Raw genomic sequence first — 19,443 nt, 5'->3', positions numbered from 1 at the left:
ACCTGAAGCATATAACCGCCGACAGAAAATAGAAATCGAAAATAAAACGGGCTGTAGAAAATAGAGGTACTTCGGCACAGCCCAGGCCCTCACCTTAGGTGTATAGTCGTTTGCTCCTCCCAGCCTACCCGCAAATCTCGGGTCTTGGGGATTTTTAATATCGGGCCGATATACTATAATTCTGTAAGATCTCGAAGGCTTTTGGGAAACCGGCGGTAGGACGGACCAGCCCCTTCTTAAGTGCGTGCTGTTTATCCCAGTTTAGCAACCCCCTTCACTCGCCTATCCAGCATACACTTCCTACTCACTCGTACTGCATTCTAATGCTACTATCAGCTCGATATAACCTGAATAGTATTGTTCGGCCTATCATTTCGTGGAGCCAATGGCTTTTTGTAGTGGACTTGGTATAGAGTCCTGGGTATGTTATCTCCTTCAGCGTAGTCGACATGGTTTGGCAAGACACTTGTATTAAGTTTGTAATGCTTCCGGTTATCTGGATCCCGCCAGTAATAAGTCCCTTGGCAGGGAGAACCGGTGTACCGCATGAGACTGTAGACTTCTTTCCAGACAGTTGTCAGACCTGCAAATTCTTGTTCTTCAAGGAGCTCCGCCCTCTCTGCAAGTTGTGTAGCCGTCGCCCCTCCTCGTCTCGTAGCCTGCTGCGTCCTCACGACAATCTGTTGTGTAGTTTCCTTGTAAAATGAACGAGACGCCGATCCTCAGCCGCCTCAAACTTTCAAGAAACATTACGGTTTTATGGACAGTGCATTCGTGGCACCGGCTAGCATACGGACGCGCCAAAACGACGGCCTCCAAAGGGACATCTTCATGCACGCCAGCGAAACACCGCCAATAACGATGCTTCCAGTATGCGCAGTTGGCGCCAGCAAAATGCCTGATGTGCGGGGTTGGCAATCTGGGCAGGACAGCACCTCAACCCTTGGAGACAGCAGCAACAACAACCACCTTTGAGCTACAACAATCGAAGCCACTGAGATTTGCGCTTCGTAGCTCAACAATTACTCACGGAAGGTGATTCTGATCTATGTCTGAGAGCTTATCCTGGTTTCAGCTACTGATTTATTGAGCCTACTAGTTTCGTCCATCCCCCCGGCCCACCTGCTCGCCTTTTCCCGCTGTCGGACAGTCATACGAGTAGCTACGAGAGCTAAGCTCGGCGGTTTTTCGACAATGCGCCTCCTGGAACGCAATGATACCGGCGATTTTAGTTTAACGGATGACATTCCCGACGACCAGGTCCCACCGTATGCAATACTTTCGCACACCTGGGACGACGAAGAGGTCATCTTTAAGGATATAAAGGACGGTACATGCAAGAACAAAAGAGGCTACTCCAAGATACAGTTTTGCGGAGATCAAGCCGGACGCGATGGGCTGAAATTCTTCTGGGTCGACACATGCTGTATCGACAAATCCGACAGCACCGAAGTTCAGCGCGCCCTTAACTCCATGTTTCAGTGGTACCGCAATGCAGCCAAATGCTATGTCTATCTCACAGATGTCTCAACCTGCCAGAAGGACACCGACGGCAACCCTGGCTGGTGGGAATTAACCTTTCGAAAATCCAGGTGGTTCACTCGTGGATGGACCCTTCAAGAGCTCATTGCTCCAGCAATTGTGGAATTCTTCTCCAAAGAGGGCGAGCGTCTAGGAGACAAGAAGTCTTTGGAACAGCAAATCCACGATGTAACCGAGATTCCCCTAGAGGCTCTCCCAGGCAACACATTGTCCGACTTCAGCATCGAAGAGCGTCTGTCGTGGGTCGGAAAGCGCAACACCACACAAAAAGAAGACAAGGCGTACTCGCTATTCGGCATCTTTGATGTAACAATGGCGCTTCTGTATGGCGAAGGAGAAGATAGAGCATTTGGGCGGCTGCGAGAGGAAATTAGTAAGCATGATCGCTGTCTGTCCAGTCTACATTCTACCGACCCGCGCCTTGATAAGAAGCGCATCGAGGAGGCAAAGGTGGGTTGCTTGCTGGCGCTTACCGCTGGGTTTTCGCCAACCCCGACTTCTGTCTATGGCGTGAACGGTCGGAGAGCCGCTTACTCTGGATCAATGGAGATCCCGGCAAAGGCAAGACCATGTTACTCTGCGGCATCATCAACGAGCTACAGGAGCCATTGTTGCAGACGGGCATTGTCGTAATCTGGCCTACTTCTTCTGCCAAGCTACCGACTCCCGCATCAATAACGCCATTGCCGTATTGCGTGGCCTGATCTACCTTCTTGCCCACCAGCAGCCACGTCTCATCTCCCACGTGCGTAAATACACCGACGCTGGTAAATCCCTCTCCGACGCAAATGCGTGGTTCGCCCTCTCGGACATTTTAGTGGGGATGCTAGGAGATCCGAACGTGAAGCCAACCTGTTTAGTCGTCGATGCCCTAGACGAATGTGTTACCGACCTCCCGAAGCTTTTAGACTTTATCGTCTGTATCTCATCCGATCGGATAAAATGGCTCTTAACAAGCCGGAACGAGACGATCATCGAGAAGAAATTGAAATCTAACAATGCGCGAACAAGGCTTAGTCTTGAGCTGAAGGAAAATGCGATGGAGGTGTCTCATGCCGTCGATGTGTACATCGACGATAAACTATCTGGGTTGGAAGCACTTCAGGACGACGCCCTGCTAAAGGATCAAGTACGGGATATTCTACACAACAAGGCAAACGGCACGTTCCTCTGGGTGGCCCTCGTCGTACAGGAACTCAGCATGGATGGGGTTGAGAGCTGGCATGTTTTGCAGATTGTCGAAGAAGTACCACCGGGGCTGGATGGGATGTACAAGCGCATGCTCGATGAGATCGAGCGGAATAAACGGGACTCGGAATTCTGTTGGCGCATTCTCTCGGTGGTGACGGTAGCATACCGCCCACTTCACTTGGACGAAATAGGCGGCTTGTCTGGATTACCGGAACAGATTGTCAGGTCGACGGAAAATATTCAGAAGATCGTGGCCAAGTGCGGATCCTTTCTCACGGTTCGAGATAGCCAGATCTACCTCGTTCATCAATCAGCCAAGGACTACTTGAGTGATCAAGCCTCCCCATTACTTTTCCCCAGTGGTGTGGCTGTGACCCACCATGACATATCGGATCGGTCACTAAAGCTTCTCTCAGGCAAGTTGCAACGCGATGTATACGGTTTATGCATACCAGGATTTTCTATCGACCACGTCCGAGTGCCGGACCCGGACCCTCTTGCGACAGTGCGGTACTCGTGCGTTTACTGGGTTCATCATCTCTGTAACTGGCAGTCGAGCGACGATAGTAAGCACCCAGATATTTTCCAAGATGGTGGTATCGTCGATGGCTTTCTGAGGCAGCACTACCTCCACTGGCTTGAAGCACTTTCACTTTGTAAGAGCATGCCGCAGGGGATACTTTCAATGGCAAAGCTCGAAAGCATTCTTCAGGTAGGCTCTACCCAGTGATAGTATCCTCTTATTAAGCGGTTCTAACAGGAATTTAGCACAGTTCGATTACGTCTCAATTACCAAGCCTTGTCGCTGACATGCGCCGATTCGTTTTATACTGGAAATGGGTTATTGAGAATTATCCTCTTCAGGTATACGCTTCAGCACTTGTATTCAGCCCCGCCCAAAGTATAACAAGAGGCCTATTTACGCAGGAAGAACGGAAGTGGATTACTTCGAGGCCAATGGTAGAGGATAATTGGAATGCGTGCCGGCAGACGCTCGAGGGCCATGGCAGTCGGGTCTGGTCGGTAGCGTTCTCGCCCGATTCGAAGTGGGTTGCGTCAGGATCAGACGACAGTACCATCAAGATCTGGGAGGCGGCCACGGGGTCATGTACGCAGACGCTCGAGGGCCATCGCGGTTGGGTCTGGTCGGTAGCGTTCTCGCCCGATTCGAAGTGGGTTGCGTCAGGATCAGACGACAGTACCATCAAGATCTGGGAGGCGGCCACGGGGTCATGTACGCAGACGCTCGAGGGCCATGGCGGTTCTGTGAAATCGGTAGCGTCTTCCCTTGATTCGAAGCTGATGGCATCCAGATCTAACGATACCAACCCCCCACATTACCCACGCTATGGAATAGACATGAGCAAGAGATGGATTACGAAGGGTTCAGAAAATTGGCTATGGCTGCCTCTGGAATATCAGTCACAATGTCTCGCTGCAGCGGCATCAACAATTGCTATTGGCTGTTCTTCGGGACGCGTCCTAACTATGAAGTTCACGACAGACAGCTGAGCTGATCTCTCATTCTTTGTCTCTCTCTTTTTTTTCTATCATAGTGTGACACAGGAGGGGCCTGGCGGTCTCCATTAATTTATAGCCCGTCACAATACTCTAGATCCTTCTGGATCCCGCCTCTTTTATCACTTCGAGTACCCTGTTTCGTCATGAAGACAGGTGGCTCTAGAACACTTGGTAGAGACGTCATTTTGCCCACTCGAACAACTCGAGATCGGGCTAGTTAGCTTGACGTAGTTCCAAGCGCCACAACTTTATTTGATCTGGTTTCCTTTAACAGCCGCGAGGCATTTGATTGTCCGCCTCAATTCCAACCATTGATTATGCAGGTAGATAGCAGTTAGGCCGCGATGCGGCTAATTGCTTATTTTCCGTGTAACATAAAGTCTTACTTACAGCCTGGTGTTAATTTCATTGGCATGATCCTTCAGTACACGCTGCTCATATTTCTTCTTCATCATACGAGACAGCTCCCAAGATGATTTGACTGCAGTAACTAAGCCTGTGAGAGCGGCAGCTGATGCCAAGGGAACTAGGGAGGTATGACGCCATAAGTGCTAATTTGTTAATAGGAAGTAATAAAGAAGCTTAGGTAGGTTTGTAAATATGAAATGGAACTGTAGTTAAGACAAGCAGTACGATGGTTTATATGACGATTCAACTTCGCCTTTACCTTGAATTGCAAATTCGTTATTCGAACTTAAGCTGGTTAATTTAGACATTTCGAAATCAAACACATTTTTTCCAAGCTGAAATTGACAGGGTGGTAGGGTGGAAGAGGCAGTGCTGCTCCTAACTACACACCCCACCCAAGTCTAAAAGCGGCAATATATTTCCCTTGACCAGGAAGAACACCACAAGTCGATGAAGGGCGGTATTCAAATTGGCATCTCTGACAAGACGGTTGGCCTGTGCCAGGGACTCGTTCAGGCGCTGACGGGAGAGCGGAGATAAACCTGGCCGCTCTGTCAGTCCTGTCAAAAATTAACTTTAAAAGAGCCAGAAGCCCACATACCGTACGACTGTCCGCATCGAGATACGCTGCTTCAGCGTAGTCTTTGGCAAAAGTCTTCTCTTGCAGAGTAAAACCATTGACCATTTGGTCCGACGCAATCTTGAAATTCATGATGCAAAGAGACAATCCTGCTTCTTGACACTCTAAAAGCACTGGACTGTATCAAAGCAATGCAAGGCAAGGCATTGATGGTAAGAATCGACAAGACCAAAAATCCACCTTTTTCCAATCCTTTGGTCAGAAACTAAAGAACAATAATATTTTGCCTTTTCATTTCTCTCCTGATATCACGCCTGCTCATTTCTGGGTACTTGCTTGTCTGAACCTGGCAGGTCTCTCCCCTCACCACCTCTCCATCATGCCTGCCTGCCTAGAAGACGCTGCTCTTCAGCCGCATGTATGCTCAAAACCTACCTATTCTACTTTCAAACAAGCCGCTGCAAGTGCTTCTTTCGTAGCCAGTTGCCGTCGAATGGACAGAGCAAACCCCCGAGCCACACCATTTTCGGTTCGTCCTAATACTGGCCATATTGGGCCCAAGTGGCTTGCATTTTATCTGCAGTCCTCACCAATCCGCCATCCGACATCAATATCAGCCCAGCTGCACTAGTCTGGTAAAGTCCCTCAAATCGCTTGGCAAAGTCGACATTGGCTCAAGTAGGTTTGCGGTGTGAAATTGCTCCAACTGGGAGAGAAAGAGACTCGAATATCGATATCGGGCTGCATAGAGTCTCAACAGAAGCTGTGCGTTCCAGACCATTCCAATCCAAAATACCTGCGTGTTTTGAAACCATTGGGTATAAAGCCATGATCCCTCCAAACTAAAGCCTTGTGAAGCATCGGCTGGGGGGGTACTTTACAAGGCAACTGCGGGAAAATTGAGCAACATGTTGTGGGAGGAAAGAAGTTTGACTCCAGACTTTTACTTTTCGTGTCACGACATCATTTGAATATGCCTAAGGAGGTAATCAAAGGTCCAATAAATAACAAGACAGTGATGACGTAATTCCCTACGAGAATTCTGTTCCCCAATAAGAATAGTGCATCCCAACAAAAATGGTTGCCTAGAAGGCGACTTGCTGCAAGTTGCGGATTACCTGAACACGAAGGGCTAGGTGGTGTTGGTCGGCATCAAACGCCACAAGTCAAAGAAAAGGACGCAGCGGCGTTTGTCTTATAGAAATGGTTCGCATAAGCTGAATGATGACAGATGGGTGACGAAGGCCTCGAAAGCTGAGGTGGCATTACTTTTGAAGAAGACGTACATGAAGGCTCTGCCCCTTCGCTTCTGCCAAACCGTATCGAAGCTTCACTTGTCAAGGACAGTTTGGATTGCATCTCAATATGGCGACCGTCCAAGTTCTTGCCCCTCAAGCCGCTCTGGATACCTTTGGGGAGCAGGCTCTTACTTTTCTTCGGCAAGCTCAGCCGACAGCAACTGGGATACAAATCGTGTATCAGGAGACAGTAGGAGCCGATGTAGACGGCACTCATGGCTTCTCGCTCGATGATACTCTTTTCACAAAGCTCCAACTCTACATCGCCACCTCTTTCGTTTTCCCGAAGACACCAGACCAATTCCGAGCCAAGTACCCCTTTGCTGATTTTCACACGACCAACCTCAAGAAAGGGAATTACGAGGTGTGTGGCCAACCTCAACTCATTACCTTACATGAAGACTCCGATTACTAACGCGCCTTGCCAAAGTTGATTGTTGATGTGTTGACTACGATACATCAGCATTGTGCTATCTTTCAGACCAACGGGATCAACCCAATGATTGAACTTGTTAGTACAATTTAATCTTCTCTGCCTGCTGTTACCGTCCTCGCATTCAATGATTTTGCGTCCACCTTCATCGTCTTTCCCGAACATGATAGCACCGTCTCAGGCCTGTCTACAAAACATGATGGGTCAGTATACGGCCAATCCAATTTGCGCTACCGACCCGACTGCAACTGACATGAAACTTACTATTAGATGGTATGGGCCAAATGAAAACGAACGCAGACTCACTCATCAGGAATTTGGAGAGCCTTTTGGGCCGTGTCATGCCCGAGAGCCACGTGAGCGGTGTCATTGTCAAAATTAGCGTGGACCGCACCGTGAAGGCCTGGAATATGGTATGCTATCTCTTCATTACCCGGTGTTGGATTGTGTTGCTCAGGTCTCACATGTCTCAGGTTTTCCATGTTGCTCGGCAGTTTGCCAAGCACGGCCTCATTGTTCATGCCAACGAGATGCCTGTCCCCAAGGAGAAAAAAGCTCCCAGGCTACTTGCCGCTCATTACGGAGGCCAGGACGTAACCTTCTTGGGAAGATTTATTTTTCCCCCTGTCGAAAACCTGGTCGTTAACGCCCGTACATTCCCTATTCGCGACCCATGGCCCGTGAACCCCAAGTCACTGAGCCTTGTGTAGACCTTTGGCGACAGCCCTACTGACGAAAAGCGGGTCTTCGTTTCCAAGGCTGGCGAGGATACTATTTAGACTCTTACCTCGGATGATATCAAAACGCAGCCACCAGGGGTGACGCTGGCCAGTGCCTGGCCTCCGGAGGTCCCGGGCCGCATCAAGATCTACGCTGTTATCTATGGCTTGGAGCAGATCACGCACCCGACAGTGTACCGAAGGCTTTACGAGGCTGCGTCAAGAAACGAGCGTATCTACATCAGCAACAAGTTCTTCAGCAACTCACCACTCATCAATGAGGATCCTTGGCGTGGAACAATTAAGAGTGCTGCCATCGTCTATACCATCCGAGGGAAATGGAAGTCAATCAGTGGTAGGGAACGCGAGTACATGAAATGGGAGTTGTAGTCGGTCCTGTCGCTTCTCCACGACACAGTGTGCTGGGACGGTAAGACCCAGCTGTCTCGGCCCCGCTGCTCATTTTATTTTCAAGCTATTTCCAGTTTACGCTCCTTATTGAACGGGGTATTTGGCGGGACTTCTACCTACTATCGACTAGCGGGGCAGCTCGTAGAATATGAAGGTGGACAATATCAAACACCTTGGTTTCATTCGCGACCGCTAAATCCCCTCATAGCATGTGTACCAAGGATCCCTCCACAAGGTACCTAACGATCTCGAGCAAGCCGATGTGAGAATCATCTCAGGTTGTACGATGGTTCCGAAGCCTAACTCCTTTTTTTTTTCCCTTTTTTTTTTTTTTTTTGCTTGGGGTCGTCTTTTTGCAAATCTAACTATGGGACGATTCCATGCCAGACAGAAGTATAGCAGAAATAAGGAGACTGCTTTTCAAGCAGCTTGACTGTGATTTCGGCCATAGGTAATCCATCTCAGATCCGGACCTTCCGCACGCAATCTGAGGTCAAGTGGTAAGATTAAGGGATTGCAGGATAATAAAAATTCTTTGACGATCCTTCCTAGGCCTTTCTACTCTCTTCAAAGGTCTATTAAATATTATCTAATACCTATCAAGATATATTCAAGGCCAACTAACTATATTCAGAGGCATGCCGGCTATCTTGAAAGGTCTTCAATCCCAGTATCAATCTCTATTTTCCATGTAAAAAAGCAGGAGGTACACATGGACCGCAAGATTTCAACCATGGTCGTGGTGCATTGTGGAAAAAGGTGCAACCTAAGTCGCCGGCAATAATGTAGCCACTGGGACGGTAGCACGGGTGTGGCTGCAGCAAGGGCATTTTGGAGGATTCAAGGTTCGTGGTTCATGTGTAGGTGTGTTTCATGCAATGGCATCGACTTGAGAGGCTATTAGCTATTTTAGGTGACGGCATCTCCTTGGTCTTCCAATGTTAATGAGCTCTCCTTTAAGTCATGGTAACACTGTCGTGATGCCTGTCGCCATCCTTAAACAAGTATTGAATATCTCTCCGATACGTACTCACTATCTTGTACTCACAGATTAGGCATGTTTCAATGCCTATTGGCATTCTTCTAATATGTGTTAACTATCTTTTTGAACCTCTTTGATGATACGTAAAGGCCTACTCCAGAGGCACAACGATCGAAAAATGATCCTGTTCAGGCTTCGCCGGTTCTCTCCAGCAATCTTCCTCCAAGTCATGCCGTGTATGTGTATGAGATCCAGACGGGAACCTCCAGTTTTCAAGAGCAACATCAGGCTGTGGATCCAGTCGTAAAGAATGCCATTACATTCCGATTTTACAGGCTTCTGCTATGGAACCTAGCATCAACATCTTACAATATCCATATTCTGCCCATGAACCCGTCTCCCAAATCATGACCAATAACAAACAAAGCTTGCTTCCATCCTCCCATCTTCTCATTACTTCTGATGCTCCTTCACCATCTTCTGCGCCGCAGCCGCAAGGTCCTTCAACGCATCCCGTCGCTTGTACTTGGCATCCTCGATAACACCTAAAATGCATGTCAGCACCCAACCATGGCCATCTTGAAGCTTCAAAACCCACCAATATCAGCATCGCTCGCAAACTTGGAAGTCCACCTCACAAAAGTGCTCTCCTCAAACTCGCCCGACGTGACGGGCCAGCATCGAATCGTGCTGACTACGCTCGAGTAGCTCAGCTCGGGCTCGCTGTTGATGACACTGTAGGTGATGAAGTGGTCCAGGTTCTTTTGTGCCATCCACATGTCAGTACCATCCGTGTTGAGGAAGAGAGGTTGAACCCACGCTGTGCTCATCCTGCTTGATCTCCACCACGCTCCCGTCCTTGAACGTCCACTTGTACACGTCCGTCTCGTCGCTGACACCCTTGACGATGTGCTCGGCTTGCTTGATCTGGGAGTACCACTTGGGGAACTCAGCGAGCTTGATGAAGTGCCAGACGTGGGAGAGGGGCGCACGGATCACGGCGCTCTCGATGACTTCGTTGGTGGTTGCGATCGGCATTGTGATTGTTGGGTGTGTGGTATGGTTGTTGAGACTTGCTGTGTGTAGATGTAATTGGAAAGTTGGTGGACTGAAAGCTCGCAGGGTCTTCTTCTTGTAGTTGCGTGTCAGGTGAGCATGTGTTTGTTTGGTTTGGTAGCTTGACCAATACCCCAATGGAAACCGCTCGAGGCCATTGGTGTATCATACGTCATAGCTCAGTCATTGGAGATGGGATGACACAGGTGGGGTTTTCTTTGGGGTTGATTGATTGACTGCACGTTCTCCAATTCATTGACAGCGAAAATGGAAAGAAAGCAAAAGATCGGCTCCGTTTGACTGGATGCAAGCGAGACATATGATGCCACTTGCCAGCGATGGCGATGTTCCCTACTTGGCACTTGTGAATATGAAGAAATAGCAGCAGGAGAGACACCAGCAATGGAGGAGCTGGGCTGCATTTCTTTGGCCTACTACTGTTGGGCAGTGTTGTATGCAAACGCATAAAGGGCCTGCATTTTTCCTCAGGCATAAAGCTCAATCAGCTTGGCAGACAGAAAATAGCTTGGACGACGAACTCCTGCCGTCAAATCCAACAGCACGTTCAAAGGGTTTGACCTGACGTTGGGGCGAACACTCTTCCAAGACTGACCTACCCACCACAAAATCCCAAAATAGCGGCGCCATCATAAGGCTGACCAGTGAGGTCAAGCAAAAGTCAGACCAGCGATTTTAGTGGCTTGGCCTGTGGCTTGTGGTGAAGAAGCGCCGGGAGCTGACATCAAGCCTCAATCCTGAGATTCCTCTTTGCCTTGCTCAACGCAGCCTTGTTTGGACGCGATTTCAGGGTCGCGCGGTGACTTCCACCGCGACCGACTTATTACATCACGTTCATGATACCCAATTTCATCGATCCGAGCGACAGTCCGAGTAAGCACAGACCAAGTGATGCCGGAACACGGTGGCATCCGGCGGCACGATTTGGGAAGCAACGTGTTGTTCCCAGCTGTTGGTTGGGAACTTGTCGGATCTATTATCCGACAGTCCCCCACTTGAATCGCATACTTCTTGCCAAAGGTTTTTTTGATGCTCCAATGGCGAAGATGACAGGTGGTGGCGGAGACAGCTGTGTCCGCGCTGTTGGGATCTGGAGAGTACTGCCTGCCAAACTCAGCCTCAACCCCCTGCCATACCCGGCAGGGTAAGAGCACATCCTCCTGAGCTATCAAAAGTCGAGCTGACTTGAACCTTCCCATTTTATTTCTCCTTCCTCTTCCATTTCGTCCAGTCTCTCATGTTGTGTGTGCTCATCATACACAACATTGGTACAACAGGCTGTTTGCCTCTCGCGTCTCCTCAACGAGCACACCCTCACCCGACCCATGAACGACTACCGTTACTGCCATAGTTCGGGGAATTTTCATCTGATTATTCGCCTATGGTCCTGCCGGATTCATAGCCTATCAATACCCTTTGTTTTCTCTATACAAGCCCCCACCTACCTCCAAGATGATCAGTCTCGGGAAACTGCGGGCGCTTCCCTCTGCTCTCGCCATTCTCGTGCTCGCCTCGACAGTCCAGGGGGCCTCGATCAACTTTGACTTCTATCCCGAAACCGCCCAGGGTTGCATGTACGCGGCGGCCGACGCCTCCAAGTGCGAGACGGGTGTTGTTAAGACAACAAATGAATGCCTCTGCCAAAATGGAGGGGGTTTTATCAAGAACACAGCCTCCTGCCTCGGTCGATCTTCGAGGGATGACCTCCAACAAGTTTATGACACGATGAGCGGTGCTTGCAGGGACTCACGCACGCCTATGGGCATCTCGGAGAAGCAGTTTATGGATTTCGCGGACGGGGCCACAACCACCAGCACATCCATAACGACAACAACTGCTCCAACAAGCACGACGACAACCTCCTCAACAACAAGTACCACTACCTCGACCGAATCACCACCGGCTTCAACAGAACCAGCAGACGAAGGAAGCCCAGACGAAGGAAGCCAAGGGCTACCGACGGCAGCTCTTGCTGGCATCATAGCCGGATCGGTTGTTGGGGTTGCTGTGGTGGCTGGAATGGTCTTCTTCCTGCTGCGCAAGAAGAGAAAGCAAGGGGAGGAATCACATCCGATGCTTCCAGATTCCTACACGCAGCCACCGTTGAGCCAGACAGCCCACATGTCTGTTACACCATCGGCAAGTGGCACGAGTGGTGGGTATGTGAGCCCTCCCGACACAGGTGTCTGGCCGCCACAAGATCAACCGAAGTGGATGCCATCGCCAGAGCCCGCGAAGGCTGCGTACAATAGAGCTAGTGGTTACAACTGGGAGTCCCCAGAGCACCTGTCACTTCCCCCAGACACACAAGCCCAGGCTCAGGCGCAGGCCTACGACAGGTACACAGCATTCCAACCATTCCAACCACACATGTCGACGGTGCAGCCACCCATTCACGAACTGGATGTGCCGGTCGGCCACCCTGCAGCGGGTGGTGAAGGTCCGGTCGAGATGAGCGGCACACCCATCCAATCACCGGGCCCCAGATGGACTGGACAGCCGTAGGGGATCACCAGACACGGAAGCAGAGGTTGGGGTTGAACTACTCATGCAGGCCGAGGCAGCGGTGAGGGAGGGAGGCGGGCGAGGGAGGGGGAGGGGGTCAAAAAAGAAAAGGGCTAGGTTTTCAGACATCCGTCATTTTCTCATGGCATGCATGAGATGTTTCTTTTGTTTTAGGGTTCTTATGCATATGTACAAATTTAGATACCATTTGTTTTATTTGTCTGGCTGAGTCAGCGACCCCCACTGGGGTTCAGCACGAGGGGAGGATGGCGTTCAGAGAAGCTGGTCATTGGGAGGTCGAAACGGGCAATTCATGGCGGTCTGCAGGAGGCAGAAAAATTTGCTCATGGGCGTTACCAAATCGGAGACTCAAATACCATTCGATGTCACGAGGCACCATGCTGTGTGATTGATTGCTCGCTGCCCGGCACATGCACGTCGAGTTGGTTTCAGTTGTCGGTGCCGTGTAGCGCATCACCCCCAACCCTTAGAGGATGCCCCCTCCCTAAATTCAAGGTCCCTGTAGCGGGATGGTGGGGGGTAAGGTTCGGGTATGCTCCCCGTGGATGCATTGCATCTCGTGGACCAAACTTCTCACAACCCTCCCTTTGCCTCGTGTCATCAGATTGGCCTCCTTCCCAGTTTCCCGGCACTTGGTGCTGCAATGTGTCCCACGCAAAGCATTTGTCTCGCAGCGATGCCGGCGACGGTGACCGGTACGACCTCCCTTTATCCGCGCCTGCAGGACCATTCGTGTTGCTGACTCTCTCCATTTCCATCCGCTGCCGTCATTCCATGTGAACTCCCTCCACTACCGGTATGGTACGTCCTGCCGTAGTTGATAAGCGCGCGCACGGAGAATTGCCGAGTCTTGGCAGGGCAAGTTTTCGTCATTTCATCTCATCTTTCGAGCAGACAAAGGACTGAACAGACTCGATTGTCAGATGCGGTTCGGAGAGCATTTTGATACCAAGCTTGGCATGCTACGATGGCAAAGGTTCCGACCGCGCCCGTCCGTACGCCGGTCTGCCCCGTGGCTGTTAACAATGGGCCCTGTGCCAGGAGGGGCCGCTGGTGCAAGTTTAGCACCGCAACCCCCTTTTCTCTCCAATCAACCTCGCCGTTGACCTGTAGCTAAACCAACATCCGGTCTTCCGATTCGGCGGCGCTCCCTTCCCACTTTCTCCCCGGAGATGTCTCCGACTCCCATGATATGTTAATAGGATAGGGCTTTCGTCTCTGCTGGATATCGATCTTGGGGCCTGATCACTCTTTTTTTTTCTCCTCCATGTCGTCTCCGCTGGACGATTGGCTCTGGATTTTGCGGAGGAACCCAGGCGCTATTATGAGGTCCACGTCATCTTCACGATGGTGGGACAGCTTATGGCCTTGCTATAGCTGCTGCCAGAGGATATGGGTACGTTGCCACTACACCGCCTTGGAGACAAAACGCACAAGTTGATTGACACGTTCTAGATACCATCACTGGGCACCTTCAGTCATCAATGCCTGGGCGTCGTGGGCCACGTTCCGTTATGGATTGCCTTGCTGACAGTAACACTTCGATATGGGCTTGGCCCGGTGTGGTCAAGGTATCGCCCAACCTGGTTACGCAGATTTGCTGCTGAGGAGACGACAATCTCTGCTATCGATCAGGAAACGGGCGACTCTTTGGGAGTCAAAAGGTCAAAGTGGACGATATGGAATTTGTCACTCTTGTTGTTGTCTGTTGGAGCTCCCCTGTTGGGCGTTACGGGGGCAGTCATTTGGCCGGAAAATGCCCAGGTTCTCTTGATGCCCGTGGGGCCAGCTGTAAGTCCTGTCCTTGCTACGCCCACATGGCAGGATCTGTGCCCGGGATGCTGATATGGACGTCGATAGGTCATATCTAGCACGATGCTCGTCCTCGAGCGTCCAAGGACCCTTCCAGGCGCCGTCTTGATGATCCAAGGGGCTTTACTTCTGGTGGAACTAGCCTTATTCATTGTGGTTCCCGATGTTGCTGGCAATGGCTGGCCCTCGACGGCTGTCTGGGTTGGCGAACTCTCTCTGACCTTCGCCTCGATACTCGTGATGCTGAACATGCCGTTGAGGGAACCCTACGCGGAAAGTACCGGAATCAGCAAGCCATTCACAGCCCCAAACTCTGATGCTCGCAGTCCCGAAGATCTCATCACAGCCTGGCAGTGGATGACTGTGTCGTGGTTAAGCCCATTGATGAAGCTCGGGTACAGCCGGCAACTGAACGACGATGACGTGTGGTTTCTTGCCCTTGAGTTTCAACATGGAAGATTACACACGCTCTTTCGAGAGCTCACTGGCACCGTTCTCGTCCGTCTGCTAAAGGCGAACGGCCTCGACCTCGTGATCACGACATGTCTGGCAGTACTCGAATGCACGGTGGAGCTGATCGAGCCTGTTCTGCTGAAACAGTTGCTCGGTGCACTGTCGTCTAGCCCGCCGGATAAACGAACCGCGATGATCTATGCGGGCCTCACGCTGTTTGGGAGGCTAGTTAAGGCACAGTCGTCTGTCTTTAGTATTTGGTTTTGCCGTCGCAACTACGAGCGCTCTCGCGGAGAGATGATCACCACGATATACGAAAAGACGCTTCGTCGGAAGGCCTTCACTTTTCCCGGTGGCGCTACCGACTCCATCGAGGGCGCCTCCCAGGCTCAGCCCGAATCTCCGTCCGATGGCATCTCCTCGGAAACCACACTTACAGACAGTGAGTCTAGGCACAGCGACGACGCCGATAAAGTAGAGCCAACCCGATACCAGCGGCTCGCGGCATGGTTCCATCACCATTACCAGACTATCAAGCCCTTCATTCCTCAACTCAGAACGATCAAAACCAAACCTGACGACTCTCCCTCCTCGACCGGCAAGATCATGAATATCTTGCGCAGCGACGTATACGACGTAGCACAGCGCTTCTGGGAGGTACCCGATATCTTTACTAAGCCGTTCAACTTTTTATTCTCGGTCTACCTTATTTGGAAGATACTTGGGCCCGCCGCGCTATCCGGTGCCCTTGTTATTCTACTCGGTATGGCCGTCAACGTTCTCCTTATGAAGGTCTTTGTCAACATCGAGAGAGCTCGCCGGTCAATCACGGACGTCAAGCTTCAAAGAACCTCGCAATTTGTCGAGTCCATCAGACATTTACGCTGGTATGACTGGCAGGACGCCTGGTTGGAACAGATCATGGACAGCAGGAGGGCCGAGCTGGTCAAGAGAGCCACGGCCAACATTGTCTCTCTCTTCATCAAGACGATCAACTCGCTGGTCGGCTTCTTGTTTCCTTTGGCAGCTTTTTTGGCTTACACACTCATCTCTAAGAAACCTTTGACTGTGGATATCGCGTTTCCGGCGCTGGATCTGTTTGGAATGTTGGAAAGCAGTCTGCGGGAGATGCCGCAAATGTTCCAGACGTTGCTTAATGCCAGGGTGTCGATGCAAAGAATCGAGAAGTTTATGACGGAGCCAGACAGGGAGAATGATGACTGGGACGGGAAAGGTGGGGAAGGGTCGGATGGTCCTCTTGGAGAACTGGAGATTGCGGTGGAGAGGGCGTCGTTCTCATGGCCTGGGGTGACGAAGGAGGTCCTCAACGATGTCACGCTTTCGTGCAAAGCCGGTTTGACCATGGTCTGCGGGAGAGTTGGTATCGGCAAGACGGCACTTCTTCAGGCGGTTTTAGGTGAGCTGGATCAACATGGCGGTGAGAGAAGGGTGCCCAAGGAGGTTATTGCCTATTGTGCCCAATCACCATGGTTGGAGAGCATGAGTATCAGGGACAACATTTTGTTCTGCTCGGTCTACGACAAGGCGCGGTTTGATCAGGTCATCGATGCTTGTTGCCTGCGGGATGACCTTGACAAGTTCAAGTCCAAGGACCTCACGCTGATTGGCGAGAACGGGGTGGGCCTGTCTGGTGGACAGAGGGCTCGCGTGGCTTTGGCCAGGGCTCTTTACAGTCGCGCTCGTATCTTGCTGCTGGATGATCCCATTGCGGCATTGGATCACCAGACGGCAACGAGCATTCTGCAGAATCTTTTTGCCAACAGGCAAGCCCCTCTGACAGCTGGACGGCTGATCGTTTTTGTAACTCATCGAGTGGATATCGTCAAACGTTACGCCTACCAAGTCATTGAGGTTGTCGAGGGTGGGAAAGCTCAAACGTACAGCATGGCGGAGCTGGAGAATAATGAAAGAGAGCTCGAACACCTGGCTGCTCTGGCTGCTGCTCAAGAACAGGAGGCTGCTCCCGCCGACAATGGGGGAGAGGGGGAAGAGCCAGTGCCCGACAAGTTTATCCAGGACGAACACCGCGTACATGGCGGCGTGTTGGTATCGGTGTACTGGCGATACATCAAGGCTGGCAGGATTGCCTGGTGGTTTACCATGATCGGTTTCTTTATTGCGTATAGGGCTGCCAAGGTTGGCTACTTTTGGTTCCTCAAGGAATGGGGTGAGGGATACGATGACAAGCCGGCGAATGCTCACCGCCTACATGCTCTTGGGCTGAGCGGTCACCCAGATGATCTTCAACAAGCAGTCTTCTCTCAACACGTCTTCCAGCAATCTCGAGTTGGTCGCTTGAAGAGCTGGCTTGACTTGAGTCGTTATCTACCCTCGCCAGCCGACAACGTGATGCCCTGGGCTGTCGGCCTCCTGGTGCTCTCCCTCATCCAGGTATTTACGGTAACGTGCTCTGATGTTGCCCTCGTGGGCATCATCTACGAAGCTGGCAAGAACCTGTTCCGCGAGACCATGCAGCGCGTCTCCAACGCCACCTTCCGGTTCTACGACGTCACCCCAGTGGGGAGGCTGATGAACAGGCTCACGTCTGACATGGGCACCGTTGATGGAAGCGTGGCCGTATTGCTGCAGACTGTGACATGGTCCACGTTTGCCTGGCTGTCTGCCATCACTGTGATTGCCACCATCACGCCGTCATTCCTTGTTATTAGCGTCATCATGACAGGCATCTTCTTCTGGATTTTTGACAGCTTCCTCCCCACCTCTCAGTCATTGCGAAGACTCGAGACGGTGTCGTTATCACCGCTGATGTCCAACTTTGGCACGCTCCTCGAAGGGCTCGCGACGGTTCGCGCCTTCCGGGCCCAGCCACACTACCAAAACCGCATCGTTTTCACCACCGACTCCTTCCAGCGAATGGACCACTTTTATTGGTCGTTACAAAGCTGGCTTCAGTACCGCTTCGACTTGCTCTCCGCCTTCACCACCTTTGCGTTGACCCTCACGGCCGTCCTCTCGGGTCTCTCGGGTGGTACCGTCGGGTTTGTTCTTGCTTCGGCGGCGAACTTTGTCAGGTCGACTCACAGCCTCTGTCGTCGGTATGGCGAGCTGCAGATGCAGTTTGTCAGCGTCGAGCGCATCGTTGAGCTGCTGAGTCTGGAGCAGGAACCCAAGGGGAGCTTCAAACCGCCAGCTGCCTGGCCTTTGTATGGGGATGCTATTGTATTCGACAATGTTACTTTGCGGTACGCGCCAGAGTTTGAACCCGTGCTCAAGAATGTCACCTTTGCCATTCCAGGCGGCACTCGCAACGTGGCTGTTACTGGTCGCACTGGGTCAGGAAAGAGTACACTGGCATTGAGTCTACTGGGGACATTACACCCCGACGCGGGTACAGGGGGGTCAATCCGCATTGGCAACGTCGACCTTGCGGACGTTGACAAACACGCGCTGAGAAAGAACATCACATTTGTCGCCCAAGACCCGGTTCTGTTCGCCGGTACACTAAGGGATAATCTCGACCCGCTTGACGAGAGAGGGGAGACCGAACGAGCGGATGTGTTGCAACGGGTGCTGGGGATGTCGGGGGATTTCACGCTCGACAGTCCGGTGGATGGAGGGGGAAAGAATTTGTCTCAGGGGCAGAGGCAGCTGGTGGGGCTGGGGAGGGCGATTTTGAGGAGGAGCCCGGTGGTGATTATGGATGAGGCGACGGCGAGTATTGACGGGGAGACGGCGAGGTATATCCAGCGATTGTTGAGGGAGGAGCTGAGGTATTCTACCGTCATTACGATTGCGCACAAGGCGGAGGCGGTGGAGGGGGCGGATTGGGAGGTTGTGTTGGACAAGGGGGAGGTGGTGAGAGCTGGGCCGACGGGAGAAAGTTGATAAAGTGGATGTCAAAAAAGGGAGGGGTGGCGGGAGTGCGATCTGAATGAAGAGTTTGCGATCTTAGATTGGAAGACTATGTACGTTTTTGATGATGGGTTGTGTGAATGGGTATGAAATGAGAAAGGTACACGATGAATCATAATACAGAACGCACCTGTTAGACTCCCTCTCCCGCCTTGTTCTTTTCTGACTTGTCAAGTCGTGTTTTGCTACCACCACTGGCACGAAGCTGGTCTGTCCATTGAAGAACCTGGCATATGGCTGGGAAGCAGGTGCCCACTAGTGAGCTGATGATTTTGGAATCACTGGCCATGATGAAGTGATTCGAGTTGGCACTTTTGGCAGTGAGGATTTGGATTGAAGGGATCCCTTGTTGTTCTTTTGGGCTGATGGCTCACTTTTTCCACGGAATACCGAGTGGTTGGTAGGTGTGGATTCAGGGAGGCTGAGGAAGTGGAGTGAGGGTTTTTGTTTACTGGGGGATGACGCGAGGAGTGCTTTTTGGATTCAGCTGAAGAGGTTTCTGAGTCGTGTGTTGAGGCTGAGAGGGAAAAAAGATGACGTGAGAAGTGGATGGGGTGGTGGTGGTTGGTGATGGGGTGAGTGTTCTGGGTTCTTTGTTG

The 19,443-nt window shown here is 51.4% G+C and overlaps 4 protein-coding genes and 1 pseudogene across 5 annotated transcripts; 3 read left to right on the top strand and 2 right to left on the bottom strand.

Annotated features, from left to right (window-relative positions):
* Positions 1-332: 332 nt before the first annotated feature.
* Positions 333-548, bottom strand: QC762_0100770 (uncharacterized protein; the record flags this gene model as incomplete). Its single annotated transcript, XM_062884201.1, has 1 exon — positions 333-548. One exon carries the CDS (start codon positions 546-548, stop codon positions 333-335), a length of 216 nt encoding a protein of 71 aa, XP_062741195.1.
* Positions 549-1,194: 646 nt separating this feature from the next.
* On the top strand, positions 1,195-4,245 carry HNWD-pc10 (annotated as a pseudogene; the record flags this gene model as incomplete). The annotated part of the gene is made up of 2 exons: positions 1,195-3,445; positions 3,502-4,245. Coding segments are annotated over exons 1-2 (2,995 nt in total), but the record flags the coding sequence as incomplete, so codon positions are not given.
* Positions 4,246-9,434: 5,189 nt separating this feature from the next.
* On the bottom strand, positions 9,435-10,359 carry QC762_609200 (uncharacterized protein). The gene is made up of 3 exons (XM_062892598.1): positions 9,905-10,359; positions 9,684-9,846; positions 9,435-9,630 (listed from the first exon to the last, which is right to left on the bottom strand). Exons 1-3 carry the CDS (start codon positions 10,121-10,123, stop codon positions 9,539-9,541), a joined length of 474 nt encoding a protein of 157 aa, XP_062741194.1. The 5' UTR covers positions 10,124-10,359; the 3' UTR covers positions 9,435-9,538.
* A 1,252-nt stretch (positions 10,360-11,611) lies between these two features.
* QC762_609190 (uncharacterized protein) lies at positions 11,612-12,664 on the top strand (the record flags this gene model as incomplete). Its single annotated transcript, XM_062892597.1, has 2 exons — positions 11,612-12,314; positions 12,342-12,664. The coding sequence occupies 2 exons, from the start codon at positions 11,612-11,614 to the stop codon at positions 12,662-12,664; spliced, it is 1,026 nt and encodes a 341-aa protein (XP_062741193.1).
* Positions 12,665-13,259: 595 nt separating this feature from the next.
* QC762_609180 (uncharacterized protein) lies at positions 13,260-18,817 on the top strand (the record flags this gene model as incomplete). The annotated part of the gene is made up of 5 exons (XM_062892596.1): positions 13,260-13,486; positions 13,609-13,670; positions 13,715-14,081; positions 14,141-14,476; positions 14,546-18,817. Exons 3-5 carry the CDS (start codon positions 13,953-13,955, stop codon positions 18,815-18,817), a joined length of 4,737 nt encoding a protein of 1,578 aa, XP_062741192.1. The 5' UTR covers positions 13,260-13,486; positions 13,609-13,670; positions 13,715-13,952.
* Between the last annotated feature and the right edge of the window lie 626 nt (positions 18,818-19,443).

The sequence above is a fragment of the Podospora pseudocomata genome, chromosome 6 (assembly GCF_035222375.1).
Source record: "Podospora pseudocomata strain CBS 415.72m chromosome 6, whole genome shotgun sequence".
NCBI classification, from domain to species: domain Eukaryota; kingdom Fungi; phylum Ascomycota; class Sordariomycetes; order Sordariales; family Podosporaceae; genus Podospora; species Podospora pseudocomata.
The sequence above is the reverse complement of the archived record's forward strand: the minus strand, read 5'-3'. Positions and strand labels throughout refer to the sequence as shown.